Source organism: Pristiophorus japonicus, chromosome 6, assembly GCF_044704955.1.
Source record: "Pristiophorus japonicus isolate sPriJap1 chromosome 6, sPriJap1.hap1, whole genome shotgun sequence".
NCBI classification, from domain to species: Eukaryota; Metazoa; Chordata; class Chondrichthyes; family Pristiophoridae; genus Pristiophorus; species Pristiophorus japonicus.
Window position 1 is genome coordinate 262271700 of NC_091982.1, and position 14641 is coordinate 262286340.

The following is a 14641-nucleotide window of genomic DNA, read 5'->3' on the forward strand; positions in this document are numbered from 1 at the left end:
CTCACCAACACGAAGACGGAGGCAATCGAGAACGCACCGAGACTACTGAACGTGACGGAGCTGCGGTCATTTCTGGGACTCCTGAACTACTTTGGTAACTTCTTACCGGGTCTCAGCACACTGTTAGAACCACTGCATGTCTTACTACAAAAAGGGGACGAATGGGTTTGGGGCAAAAGCCAAGAAAATGCCTTTGTAAAAGCAAGAAAATTGTTATGCTCAAACAAATTGCTTGTGTTGTATGATCCATGTAAGTGTTTGGTACTAGCATGTGATGCGTCGTCATATGGCGTCGGGTGTGTATTGCAACAAGCTAATGATTTCGGGAAACTGCAACTGGTTGCTTATGCATCCAGGAGTCTATCTAAGGCTGAGAGAGCCTACAGCATGATTGAGAAAGAAGCGTTAGCGTGTGTCTGTCGAGTAAATAAAATGCATCAATAGCTGTTTGGGCTAAAATTCAATTGAAAACTGACCATAAGCCACTTATATCCCTGTTCTCCGAGAGTAAAAGGATAAATACCAACACATCGGCCCGCATCCAGAGATGGGCGCTCACGTTGTCCGCATACAACTACGCCATCCGCCACAGGCCAGGCACAGAAAACTGCGCCGATGCTCTCAGTAGGCTGCCATTGCCCACCACGGGGGGTGGAAATGGCGCAGCCCGCAGATCTAGCCATGGTCATGGAAGCATTTGAGAGTGAGCAATCACCCGTCACTGCCCGGCTGATCAAAACCTGGAGAAGCCAGGACCCCTTATTATCTCTTCTCAAAAGCTGTGTGCTTCACGGGAGCTGGTCTAGTGTCCCAGTGGAAATGCAGGAAGAGATAAAGCCGTTCCAGCGGCGCAAAGATGAAATGTCTACACAGGCAGACTGCCTTCAGTGGGGCAATCGAGTAGTGGTCCCCAAGAAGGGCAGAGACACCTTCATCAATGACCTCCACAGTACCCACCCAGACATCGTAATGATGAAAGCGATAGCCAGATCCCACGTGTGGTGGCCCGCGTTCACAGATGCAATACATGCTCGCAGTTGAGCAATGTACCAAACGAGGCGCTGCTAAGTTTATGGTGTTGGCCCTCTAAACCGTGGTCTCGGGAACACGTCGACTATGTAGGCCCGTTCTTGGGTAAAATGTTCCTTGTGGTTGTAGACCCATACTTCAAGTGGATTGAATGTGAGATAATGTCGACTAGCATGTCTGCTGCCACTACTGAAAGCCTGCGGGCCATGTTTGCTACACACGGTCTACCCGGTATCCTGGTGAGCGACAACGGGCCATGTTTTACCAGTGCTGAGTTCAAAGAATTCATGACCCGTAATGGGATCAAACATGTCACATCTGCCCCGTTTAAACCAGCTTCCAATGGTCAGGCAGAGAGAGCAGTGCAAACCATCAAGCAAGGCTTTAAGAGGGTGACTGAAGGCTCACTGCAGACTCGCCTATCCCGAGTCCTGCTTAGCTACCACACGAGACCACACTCACTCACTGGGATCCCACCTGCTGAACAGCTCATAAAAAGAGCTCTCATTAGTTCACCCTGATCTACATGAACAGGTAGAGAGCAGGCAGCTTCAACAAAGTGCATACCATGTGTCACGCAAGATTGAAATCAATGATCCTGTATTTGTATTAAATTATGGACAAGGTCCCAAGTGGCTTCCCGGCACTGTCGTGGCCAAAGAGGGGAGCAGGGTATTTCGGGTCAAACTTTCAAATGGACTCATTCACCGGAAATACTTGGACCAAATCAAACTCAGATTCACGGACTATCCTGAGCAACCCACCTTGGACCCTACCTTTTTTGATCCCCCAACATACACACCAGTGGCAACTGGCACCATGGTTGACCATGAAGCAGAACCCATCATCCACAGCAGCCCAGCAGGGCCCAACACACCAGGCAGCCCAGCTGCACAGCAGCCCAGCGAGGGCCCAACAAATGATTCAACAACACCAGCTTTCACACCGAGATGATCAACCAGGGCAAGAAGGGCCCCAGATCGACTCGCATTGTAAATAGTTACACTATTGACTTTGGGGGGGGAAGTGTTGTTTTATATGTATACTTGTATTTACTTTGTACAGCCACCAGAGGGCTCATCCCCTGGAGTCCCAAGGGATCCCATAATCCCTTAGGAGCACAGGTATTTAAGGAAGCTTCACAGGTTGGAGAGGCACTCTGGAGACCTGCAATAAAAGACTAAGGTCACACTTTACTTTGAGCTCAGTGTTCAGTCTGACTCTTTCTCCATACACTACAGTAACCCTGTTAGAACTGATCAGCCCATGTCCTTGATAAAATAACTAATCAGATAATCACGACTTTATTGAGGAAGAGGTAATGACAATACTATAAGGTTACCTGGGTAACAATGTCCAGCCCCAAACCTCTTGAATCGACTACAATAATGGTCAGGATGGTCTGAAGTATTAGTGCCATGCAGTTGTTTATCCCAAACATTAAGGCATAACGTTCCAAGCAAAGGTTAGTTGCAATATGGAATCTGTGAATCAATAAAGCAGTTATTCACCATGTAGGGTTTAAATTTATTGTCAATGAGCTTTGTAACAAATCAAAAGATCTTTTAAGTTGATCAAAAATTAATCTTTTCTAATAATTACACTTGGGTAATAAGATCCCTAATGATCAGGTTATTAGGATTGTCACAAGTATAATCAATAAATGGATATACAGGAATAGTTCAAATTATAGATGGTTATAGTAGGGACTTTATGTAGATTCTGACCAGAAGAGTGAACTCATTGTGAGAGGGAGACTTAGAAATCTTTAGATATTAAATATTAGAATTAGTTATAGAAATTAAAAGGTCTGTTTAATATTTTAAAAATTGCCACCATTAAGTAAAAACAAAGGGAAGAAATTGGGTGCATTTGCACCTCCTGTTAGCGCCCCCGGGGAGCACAAGTAACTTTGCGACAGGGTGCGGTGTCGCCTGAGCCCGGAGATTGTGTGTATTAGTGCCCCGGTCCCGAAATTGGGTTTTGCCCCTGAAGCTGCGCCATGCGATAACAGCGAGAGCTACTGGGAATGCGTACTGGGCAGCCAGCCACTACTGGGGTCAAATTTAACAGGGAGGTGGTCTGCTGCTCAGAAAAAAAATGTACCGTTTTCGTTGCTGCTCTGGTCGTGGTTTGCGTGGCACCCCTGCTCCCCAGTGGTCCAGGTAGGTCGCTTTTTCTTTGACAGTGTATACAGCTTGGGCCCGTCCCTTTAATTGAGGGAACCTGCATAATGCTGCTGAGGCGTGTGCCCCGTTACCGCCCCAGGAAGGAAGTGGTGCACTTCACTCCACTTCCGTCCGGGGGCAGTAACCTGAATTTATCACGAATGGCGAGACTTCTGCGCCTGGTGCAAAGTCTCATTCTTCATATATTTTTTAAATGAAAAAAAATCACAGTGTCTGATTGTTTTTGAAGTTTGGGATCAGAATGTGACAGATCTAATGACATATTGTGCAGGTGTTACATGTTCAATAATAAATTAAAATCCCACAATGCAATAAGCAATCAATTACTGAATTTCATGTTCACTTGCATCTTTTTTACTTAATGATGTAAGATATAATTTGAATTTTTTAAAGACAGTTACATTTTTTAAATTTCTATAACTGATAGAAACCGGACGGTCTGCACCTGGGCAGGACCGGAACCAATGTCCTAGGGGGAGTGTTTGCTAGTGCTGTTGGGGAGGATTTAAACTAATATGGCAGGGGGATGGGAACCAATGCAGGGAGACAGAGGGAAACAAAAAGGAGGCAAAAGCAAAGGACAGAAAGGAGATGAGGAAAAGTGGAGGGCAGAGAAACCCAAGGCAAAGAACAAAAAGGGCCACTGTACAGCAAAATTCTAAAAGGACAAAGGGTGTTAAAAAAACAAGCCTGAAGGCTTTGTGTCTTAATGCAAGGAGTATCCGCAATAAGGTGGATGAATTAACTGTGCAAATAGATGTTAACAAATATGATGTGATTGGGATTACGGAGACGTGGCTCCAGGATGATCAGGGCTGGGAACTCAACATCCAGGGGTATTCAACATTCAGGAAAGATAGAATAAAAGGAAAAGGAGGTGGGGCAGCATTGCTGGTTAAGGAGCAAATTAAGGCAATAGTTCGGAAGGACATTAGCTTGGATGATGTGGAATCTATATGGGTAGAGCTGCAGAATACCAAAGGGCAAAAAACGTTAGTGGGAGTTGTGTACAGACCTCCAAACAGTAGTAGTGATGTTGGGGAGGGCATCAAACATGAAATTAGGGGTGCGTGCAATAAAGGTGCAGCAGTTATAATGGGTGACTTTAATATGCACATAGATTGGGTTAACCAAACTGGAAGTAATACGGTGGAGAAGGGAGAAGGATTTCCTGGAGTGCATAAGGGATGGTTTTTTAGACCAATATGTCGAGGAACCAACTAGGGGGGAGGCCATCTTAGACTGGGTGTTGTGTAATGAGAGAGGATTAATTAGCAATCTCATTGTGCGAGGCCCCTTGGGGAAGAGTGACCATAATATGGTGGAACTCTGCATTAGGATGGAGAATGAAACAGTTAATTCAGAGACTATGGTCCAGAACTTAAAGAAGGGTAACTTTGAAGGTATGAGGCGTGAATTGGCTAGGATAGATTGGCGAATGATACTGAAGGGGTTGACTATGGATGGGCAATGGCAGACATTTAGAGACCGCATGGATGAACTACAACAATTGTACATTCCTGTCTGGCGTAAAAATAAAAAAGGGAAGGGGGCTCAACCGTGGCTATCAAGGGAAATCAGGGATAGCATTAAAGCCAAGGAAGTGGCATACAAATTGGCCAGAAATAGCAGCGAACCCGGGGACTGGGAGAAATTTAGAACTCAGCAGAGGAGGACAAAGGGTTTGATTAGGGCAGGGAAAATGGAGTACGAGAAGAAGCTTGCAGGGAACATTAAGACGGATTGCAAAAGTTTCTATAGATATGTAAAGAGAAAAAGGTTAGTAAAGACAAACGTAGGTCCCCTGCAGTCAGAATCAGGGGAAGTCATAACGGGGAACAAAGAAATGGCGGACCAATTGAACAAGTACTTTGGTTCGGTATTCACTGAGGAAGACATAAACAACCTTCCGGATATAAAAAGGGTCGGAGGGTCTAGTAAGGAGGAACTGAGGGAAATCCTTATTAGTCGGGAAATTGTGTTGGGGAAATTGATGGGATTGAAGGCCGATAAATCCCCAGGGCCTGATGGACTGCATCCCAGAGTACTTAAGGAGGTGGCCTTGGAAATAGTGGATGCATTGACAGTCATTTTATAACATTCCATTGACTCTGGATCAGTTCCTATGGAGTGGAGGGTAGCCAATGTAACCCCACTTTTTAAAAAAGGAGGGAGAGAGAAAACAGGGAATTATAGACCGGTCAGCCTGACATCGGTAGTGGGTAAAATGATGGAATCAATTATTAAGGATGTCATAGCAGTGCATTTGGAAAGAGGTAATATGATAGGTCCAAGTCAGCACGGATTTGTGAAAGGGAAATCATGCTTGACAAATCTTCTGGAATTTTTTGAGGATGTTTCCAGTAGAGTGGACAAGGGAGAACCAGTTGATGTGGTATATTTGGACTTTCAGAAGGCTTTCGACAAGGTCCCACACAAGAGATTAATGTGCAAAGTTAAAGCACATGGGATTGGGGGTAGTGTGCTGACATGGATTGAGAACTGGTTGTCAGACAGGAAGCAAAGAGTAGGAGTAAATGGGGACTTTTCAGAATGGCAGGCAGTGACTAGTGGGGTACCGCAAGGTTCTGTGCTGGGGCCCCAGCTGTTTATACTGTACATTAATGATTTAGACGAGGGGATTAAATGTAGTATCTCCAAATTTGCAGATGACACTAAGTTGGGTGGCAGTGTGAGCTGCGAGGAGGATGCTATGAGGCTGCAGAGCGACTTGGATAGGTTAGGTGAGTGGGCAAATGCATGGCAGATGAAGTATAATGTGGATAAATGTGAGGTTATCCACTTTGGTGGTAAAAACAGAGAGACAGACTATTATCTGAATGGTGACAGATTAGGAAAAGGGGAGGTGCAAAGAGACCTGGGTGTCATGGTACATCAGTCATTGAAGGTTAGGCATGCAGGTACAGCAGGCGGTTAAGAAAGCAAATGGCATGTTGGCCTTCATAGCGAGGGGATTTGAGTACAGGGGCAGGGAGGTGTTGCTACAATTGTACAGGGCCTTGGTGAGGCCACACCTGGAGTATTGTGTACAGTTTTGGTCTCCTAACCTGAGGAAGGACATTCTTGCTATTGAGGGAGTGCAGCGAAGGTTCACCAGACTGATTCCCGGGATGGCGGGACTGACCTATCAAGAAAGACTGAATCAACTGGGCTTGTATTCACTGGAGTTCAGAAGAATGAGAGGGGACCTCATAGAAATGTTTAAAATTCTGACGGGGTTAGACAGGTTAGATGCAGGAAAAATGTTCCCAATGTTGGGGAAGTCCAGAACCAGAGGACACAGTCTAAGGATAAGGGGGAAGCCATTTAGGACCGAGATGAGGAGGAATTTCTTCACCCAGAGAGTGGTGAACCTGTGGAATTCTCTACCACAGAAAAATATATTCAAAAAGGAGTTAGATGAAGTCCTTACTACTAGGGGAATCAAGGGGTATGGTGAGAAAGCAGGAATGGGGTACTGAAGTTGCATGTTCAGCCATGAACTCATTGAATGGCGGTGCAGGCTAGAAGGGCCGAATGGCCTACTCCTGCACCTAGTTTCTATGTTTCTATGTTTCTAACATTTAACATCTCAAAATTTCCAAGAGCACCCTCCCAGTGACCTGCCTGTCAAGGAAAGGTATCAAGTGTAGCATGGGCATTTAGAAATGAGGAAGAAAGAAAATCAGATTGTGAGTTATACAACTACTAGCACTACATTCTGAATAATGTTGGCAGAGGCCTGGTAGCTGGTGACTTTTCTGTACTCTCAGTTAGGAAACAGTGCCTGTCATTGGTGAAGGGAATGAAAAATAACATAAAAATGTGATGGGGGGGAAGAGATACAGTTAGAAACCTTAGCAGCACTCACGTGGTTATGGTAATGAGCAGCATGTATGAGGCTTTGAATAACATATAACCAGCATAGCAAACCCATATGTTATCTGTATAGTCCATGATGAATAGAGCAGCACTGCTAACTCCCGAGAAGATTCCCAGTACTAGTTCTCCCCAGATAGCCCAGTCCAACTTAACGTAACCCACACCAAAGGAGGTGATGGCACCTATAAACAAAAAAAAAAAAAATCAAATCTCAAACCATTACTGCACTGCTGTTACTGAGGTGTTATTTTTTAAATATATGGGTTAACTCTTTGTTACAACTAGTGGACAGAGGACCGCATATAAATGCATTAAGTGTTTGTCCACTAATATTGCCAACAATAATTTCTAGCCTTATATTTTAAAATTTCGCTTCATATTTCTAACCATGGTTTTGTAGGAAGCTTCTCATATTATCCATAACAGCCGTATGGCTGTCCATGTCTAGAAAGCTCAAAGATAGTGTGTTGAATTGAAATGAATCTGAAATATGGTAGTTTGGATTTGGAATAACTAATGTTGATTCTTATCTATTAGAACAGCTTGTTTTATTCATTACTATTCTATTTTAATGCTAATGCTGAAATATTCAAATCTATTAAATGTATTCTGGCCAACTCAAAATTCTGCACCAAAGGCATTGCACACCACAGAAACCCCACAGATTCTAACCTTCCTGGATCCTTAAATATGGAAGAAGCTTGCGCCAACAGGCAAGCCTCTGCACAACTTCTGGTCCTGCTCCAAAATTTAACCATTTTTGACCGTAATCTGGGATGCCACAGAGTCTGTGACCATCCTCAGGCCTTTATTATAGAATTCACCAAAATTGGGCCACTGCATGAACATTATCCTCTTCCACCTCCCAATTAACAATTCCTTGATTTGTGCCTCACTGGCATAGTCCCTGGTTGCTACCAGCTGCTGCTCCAGGGACTCACACTATGCTGCATGCTACAGGAAGTTTTGTGAGATCAGGAATTCCCCCTTTCTCCGCCCCCCCACCGCCCCCAATGGAATGCAGCAGACTTTGCTGCCTGGAGCAGCAGCAGCATCAGGTAGAAGCCAAAAGCTGAGAAGAGTAGTGCATCAGGAAAGTCGTTTCAGAGAATAGGGTTGAAGGCTCTGCCAAGACGTGGGTGCCGGAGGGACTGGAGTGCATCATCACCCCCGGCAACCAAATTCTAATTTGAACCACGTCATGTCTAAAGTTTAATTTGTTTAAGTTTGTCGGTTTTATTGCCCCCCCCTTTAATCAGGAGGCACAATTTAACGTTTTATTGTTTTACAGATACAACAAAATAGTTGAAGGTGCCACCACCAACATTGGGGTGCACAGAATGCCAGAGTTGGAGAATCGAAGGGTGCTGAAGGTAGTTACAAAGTTGTGGGGGGGTGGATATGAGACCATGGAAGGTTTTGTAGACGAGAATAAGAATTTAAAAATTCAATGTACTGAGGGCATTCTGTTCTCACTGTCTTCACCTGACAGGGAAACCACAGCAGTTTGCCTGCCTAGGCTAGACCTAAAATTGCAGTCGGGCCTGACGATATAATCGGACCCTGATCTTTATATTTAAAGAAGGACCCTGCTGGCTTCAGGCGGGTGCCTTTGCTTCTTGCTTGGGTTAAATTGGAAGCGGTGGAACCCAGGCCGATCATCAGCAGGTAAGTCACCCAGTCGATTTTTACCAGCGTAGGATTCCAAATGACCTGTTTTGGGTGCTAGTAACAGGTGCTCATTTAATGGCCTGCCTGAGCATTGAATCAGGCGGGCAATTGGGTGTTCAAGAATTTCACCAATTTTCCTCTGCCAGATGAATAAACGGAAAAGACTTGCATTTATATAGTGTCTTTCACGACCACCGGACGTCTCATAAGAGCATAAGAAATAGGAGCAGGAGTAGGCCATTTGGCCCCTCGAGCCTGCTCCGCCATTCAATAAGATCATGGCTGATCTGATCATGGACTCAGCTCCACTTCCCTGTCCACTTTCCATAACCCTTTACTCCCTTATCGCTCAAAAATCTGTCTATCTCCGCCTTAAATATATTCAATGACCCAGCCCCCACAGCTTTCTGGGGCAGAAAATTCCACAGATTTACAACTTTCTGAGAGAAGAAATTTCTCCTCATCTCAGTTTTAAATGGGCAGTCCCTCATTCTATGTCCCCTAGTTTTAGTTTCCCCTATGAGTGGAAATATCCTCTCTGCATCTGCCTTGTCAAGCCCCCTCATTATCTTATAAGTTTCAATAAGATCACCTCTCATTCTTCTGAACTCCAAGCACTTTACAGCCAATGAAGTACTTTTGGACTGTAGTCACTGTGTAATGTGGGAAACGCAGCAGCCAATTTGCACACAAGCAAGCTCCCACAAACAGTAATGCGATAATGACCAGATAATGTTCTTTTTTTGTTATGTTGATTGCGGGACAAATATTGGCCAGGACATAGGGGAGAACTGCTCTGCTCTTCTTCGAAATATTGCCATGGGATCTTTTACATCCACCTGAGAGGGCAGGTGGGGCATCTGAAAGACGGTACCTCCAACAATGCAGCACTCCCTCAGTACTGCATTGGAGTGTCAGCCTAGATTTATGTGCTCAAGTGGGACTTGAACCTACAACCTTCTGACTCAGAGGTGAGTGTGCTACCCACTGAGCCACAGCTAAAAATTCCCCGCCTCCCTGTCCCCCTCAGCCCCTGGTATTTCTTCAGTGGTGTTTAGTTGTAATCACTCACTAGATAAATATTCTATCTGACAGGATAACAAAATGCACCCTTTATTTCATAAATTTTACATTCTCCTCTGTCAGCTTACCGAGAAACAAGATTAGCTTCATAATGGCTAACTGATTTCTAATAACTAACAAGGTTCCCATTCATTTCTCCTGTTACATGGAACGTTTCTGAAGGTGTGCCTCTTAGGTGTTTATAATGTCATAAATTATATTGTAGTAATAATTTTGAAGGTCATACAGATTCAGAAAGATAGCAAACTTTTCATTGGAGAAACAAAATGACTTCACGGTAACAACTCGAATAAGGCACTATCAACTAATACTGAAGTGTCAGGTTAAACAATTCTGTATTAAATGGTGGCAAAGTGTACCAGAGGTGAGTGTTTGGACCAAATGGCAATTTTGTTATGATGGTAGGGAACTGTCTTTGATCTCTGGTGGTTTTAATGTAGTTAGGTATGGTACTTAGTTCCATACATGTAGGAATCTGTCTGTGTTCTAGTGTTGGTGGGCATTTGTTTTCTAGTGTCGATGGGGTATTCTGCGTCACCTGGTAGTTTTTAGTATAGGTGGAATGCTTTCTGTTCTTGCAGCCTAACATCAAAAACCCTACCTGTAAGAGTTGTCAATGCCTCCACACCACCATTAAATATTGAGGAGTTCTTGGATGGTACAATATGGTCCCAGAGCACTTGAACATAGTTGAAAGTCTGATAATAGCCACAAGTAGCTATAGCCCACCAAAAAGACCATAGAAGCAGATTTCTTGATGAGTAACATGTCTTAAAATCAGACCATAGCTGAAGAATTGCCTTCAGAAAATCATTTTTCTCTTTTATCCTCACAGTCTCGTCGATACCTAACTGCTTTCTTTCAGGGAAGACGGAGTTCTCAGCAGATTCCTGTATATTTTTCTTGGGGTTTAGGTAGTCATTGGATGTGTTTGGTTTTATTGTCTCATTTGAGGATTCAGCTGTACTTTGGAAGAATATGCTTTGCCTGGGCATGGGTAAAAAAAATGAGATCACCAAGGCTACAGTCACTGATCCCAATGAAATGGCATTTAGATAGAAATAGGAGACATCTGCCAGGGAAACTAAAAGTTGTGCCATTGTTGATCCCACTGTGTAAGCAATCAAAGTAATACTTCGGCAGTAACTAGTCACTTTCTGGTAGTGCTCAGCATCAACAATACTATAAATGTAAGAATAGTAGGCCACTTCTGTAGCTGATACAAGACCATTATTGAATTGAAGATACCGCATAGCCACTATCCCGTCTGCAAACAGTAGCAAAATATAATTAATCACAAGAGCAATTCCTTGTGCAATGATGATAGGTTTGTATCGGAAGTAGTCAGTGAACAGGAAGACTGGGATCAACAGTGCCAAGAATGAGTACGTCCATATGGGGAACAACTGGTTCGTAACCTGACCAAAAGAGAAAGTAATATCAGTTTAGTTGGCTTTTGACCACAACAGTCACTATCAATAGGTTCAAGTTTTAAACTAGGTTGTTAGCCAGATTTGGACAAGATTGCATTTACGAATATCAAGGATATAAATGAGGAGGTGTAGGATATAATTTATATTCCATGAATTGCTAACTCATTTCTTTGTTTCATAAGCACAAGTGGGATATAATCATATGGGGTCCCTCCTCACCATATATTTGGTTTAAACCACATGTTAGCTATAAGGAAAATTATAATGGTCAGATGTAAAATTTAAAGTTAAATGGAAACTAAAATGCTCCATGGCTTGGAGACTAGTCACTGTGAATCCTTTTTTAAAAATTGTCCTACTGTATGATCTCTTTTATGATCTGACTGACATGAAATATAAAATCTAATATATGGAGATGACATAATCACATCTGGTATAATGATTTCACTTTTCCTTAAAGGTTTTCTACATATGGTATGTTTATTTGTAACATAGACTTTGCATGGATTTAAAAGGTATAAAACAGGAGTTAGAAATAAAAGAGACTGTAACAGTGCACGTAAGTAGAAGGCACAATAACACCTGAGTATACAGAATGTGTGAGCGTACTTATGTGTCAGCCTTGGCTCAGTGGTAGCATTCTCACCTCTCACCACTCCAGAGACTTGAGCACTTCATCTAGGTTGACACGACAGTGTAATACTGAGGGAGTGCTGCACTATCAGAGATGCCACCTTTCTGATGAGATGTTAAACCCAAGGTCCCGTCTGCCCTCTTGGGTGGACGTAAAATATTCTATGCACTGTGCAAAGAAAAGCAGGGGAATTCTCCTGGTGTTCTTGCCAACATTTATCCCTCAAATAACTTTGAAAACAGGTCATTTATTTCATTGCTGTTTGTGGTAGCTTGTTGTTCACAAATTGGCTGCTGCATTTACATTACAACAATGACTACATTTCAAAAGTACTTTATTGGCTGTGTAACGCATTGAGACATCCTGAAGTTGTAAATGCAAGTTATTTATTTCTTTGATCGTAGAATTAAGTGATGAACTGTAGTGAAACCTTTGGAACCCAAAGAAAAAAGTACCAATGTACTAGATTAGAATGTATCTACACTCTTGTACCCCATAGGTTAAATTAATTCTAAATCACATGAGGCTTTGTATAAAACATAATGAGATAGTGAAGCATCAAGATTCAATCACATTGTATATTATGCTAGAACTCTCTGAATACATACCTGATCAATGGTGAAATTTTTGTATGGTCCAACTAAATACGGTGTCAGAAAGGGCTCCGCAGGTTTCATTGTTGCAAAAAATCCATACATGCACAAGACTAGTGTGGGATAAATCCATTGCTTATCTCTCACTGCTTTGCAGCAGTCCATGACTCTGCAGTTTTCAGAATCACAGTTCTGTGTAATATTACTGACTATCTCCTGTTTATCTGTCTGTTGCAGTTCAGAGTTGTAAGTCAACTACCTGTTTTTATATTCTTTTTGGCAGAATTGATACAGAAGCGATTCAACTGTCTGGATTGCAAAGCCCCACAGAAATGCTTGACTGGCTGCCTCACCTTGTAATATTATCACATTATGTATTTAACCCTGATTGGACTGAAACTTTGATCTCTTTGTAATCACGATATTACTTTATATGATTTTATGACTTCAAAGTTGTTAGTAAGGCAATATCACATTATTACACCATCTTTTGCTTCAATTCACTGAAGTTATCGAGATATTATGGGCTCTCTATTATGAGACTGAGATTAACAATGAAACTGAAATGTGGAACGTGACCAAAAATGTAACATGAGTGATAACTGCAAGGAAATACGTCTGTAACCCACCCTGTGGAATGTGATGTCCATTTATTCCCAATTACCTCCAAGCTGCACCTATGAAAGTGTGTATTTGATCAGGAAAGATTGAACAGGCGACGGCTCTTTTCTCTAGAAAAGAGAAGACTGAGGGGTGACCTGATAGATGTATTCAAAATTACGAGAGGGTTTGATAGGGTAGACATAGAGAAGATGTTTACACTTGCAAGTGAGACCAGAACTAGGGGCGATAAATATAAGATGGACACGAATAAATTCAGTAGGGAATTCTGTAGAAATGTCTTTACCCAGAGAGTGGTTGGAATGTGGAACTTGCTACCACAGCGAATAGCACAGATGCATTTAAGAGGAAGCTAGATAAGCACATGAGGCAGAAAGGAATAGAAAGATATGTTGATGGGATTAGATGAAGAGGGGTGGGAGGAGGCTTGTGTGGAGCATAAACGCTGGCATGGATCTGTTGGGCCGAATGGCCTGCTTCTGTACTGTAACTACTATGTCATACTTTGTAATCAATTATTCTATCAATTAAGGCATTGTTGAATGAAAATTAATATTAATAAGATAATTACTGTCATGTATCTCACACTACTGTATATAACTGTATCTTACTAGGCTATACATGACTGTAACTAGATATGACCTGTAACCACAAGCATACTTTACCACCAGGGGTGCACTTCCAGGAGACACTGCATACCTGTTCCACACAGATATATAAAGACAGGTCTCAAGCAAGTGTGGCACTTGAGAGCTGTGAAATAAAGGTGCCGGTCCAGAGTGACCTTGACTTCAGCATGTGCCTCGTGTAAGTCTGTACTGCAGGGTCAGGACTTTACAGTGGCGACGAGTTACGGGATCACAGAATCCACGGAATGGCGAACAACGGCTCAGATGAGAAATACAATGCTGGAGACAATTGAGAGGACTTTATAGAAAGGCTCCAGCAAAGCTTTGTAACCAAAGACTGGTTGGGCGACGATAAGGCAGACAAGAGAAGAGCCCATCTCTTGACCAGCTGTGGCTCAAAAACATACGCCTTAATGAACAGAAGAACATAAAAATTAGGAACTGGAGTAGGCCATCTAGCTCCTCGAGCCTGCTCCGCCATTCAACAAGATCATGGCTGATCTGGCAGTGGACTCAGCTCCACTTACCCACCCGCTCCCCGTAACCCATAATTCCCTTATTGGTTAAAAATCTATCTATCTGTGACTTGAATACATTCAATGAGCTAGCCTCAACTGCTTCCTTGGGCAGAGAATTCCACAGATTCACAACCCTCTGGGAGAAGAAATTCCTTCTCAACTCGGTTTTAAATTGGCTCCCCCGTATTTTGAGGCTGTGCTCCCTTGTTCTAGTCTCCCCGACCAGTGGAAACAACCTCTCTGCCTCTATCTTGTCTATCCCTTTCATTATTTTAAATGTTTCTATAAGATCATCCCTCATCCTTCTGAACTCCAACGAGTAAAGACCCAGTCTACTCAATCTATCATCATAAGGTAAC

The 14641-nt window shown here is 42.9% G+C and overlaps 1 protein-coding gene across 1 annotated transcript in view; it reads right to left on the reverse strand.

The window, feature by feature from the left end:
• The window catches only part of slc19a3b (solute carrier family 19 member 3b), a 48776-nt gene extending 36091 nt beyond the window's left edge, over positions 1-12685 (reverse strand). The window contains exons 1-4 of the mRNA XM_070882506.1: positions 12530-12685; positions 10456-11272; positions 7090-7282; positions 2372-2513 (exon numbers count right to left, since the gene is read on the reverse strand). Coding sequence (XP_070738607.1) covers positions 2372-2513; positions 7090-7282; positions 10456-11272; positions 12530-12679 — 1302 coding nt within the window. The 5' untranslated portion in view covers positions 12680-12685. The remainder of the gene's footprint in view (positions 1-2371; positions 2514-7089; positions 7283-10455; positions 11273-12529) is intronic.
• Between the last annotated feature and the right edge of the window lie 1956 nt (positions 12686-14641).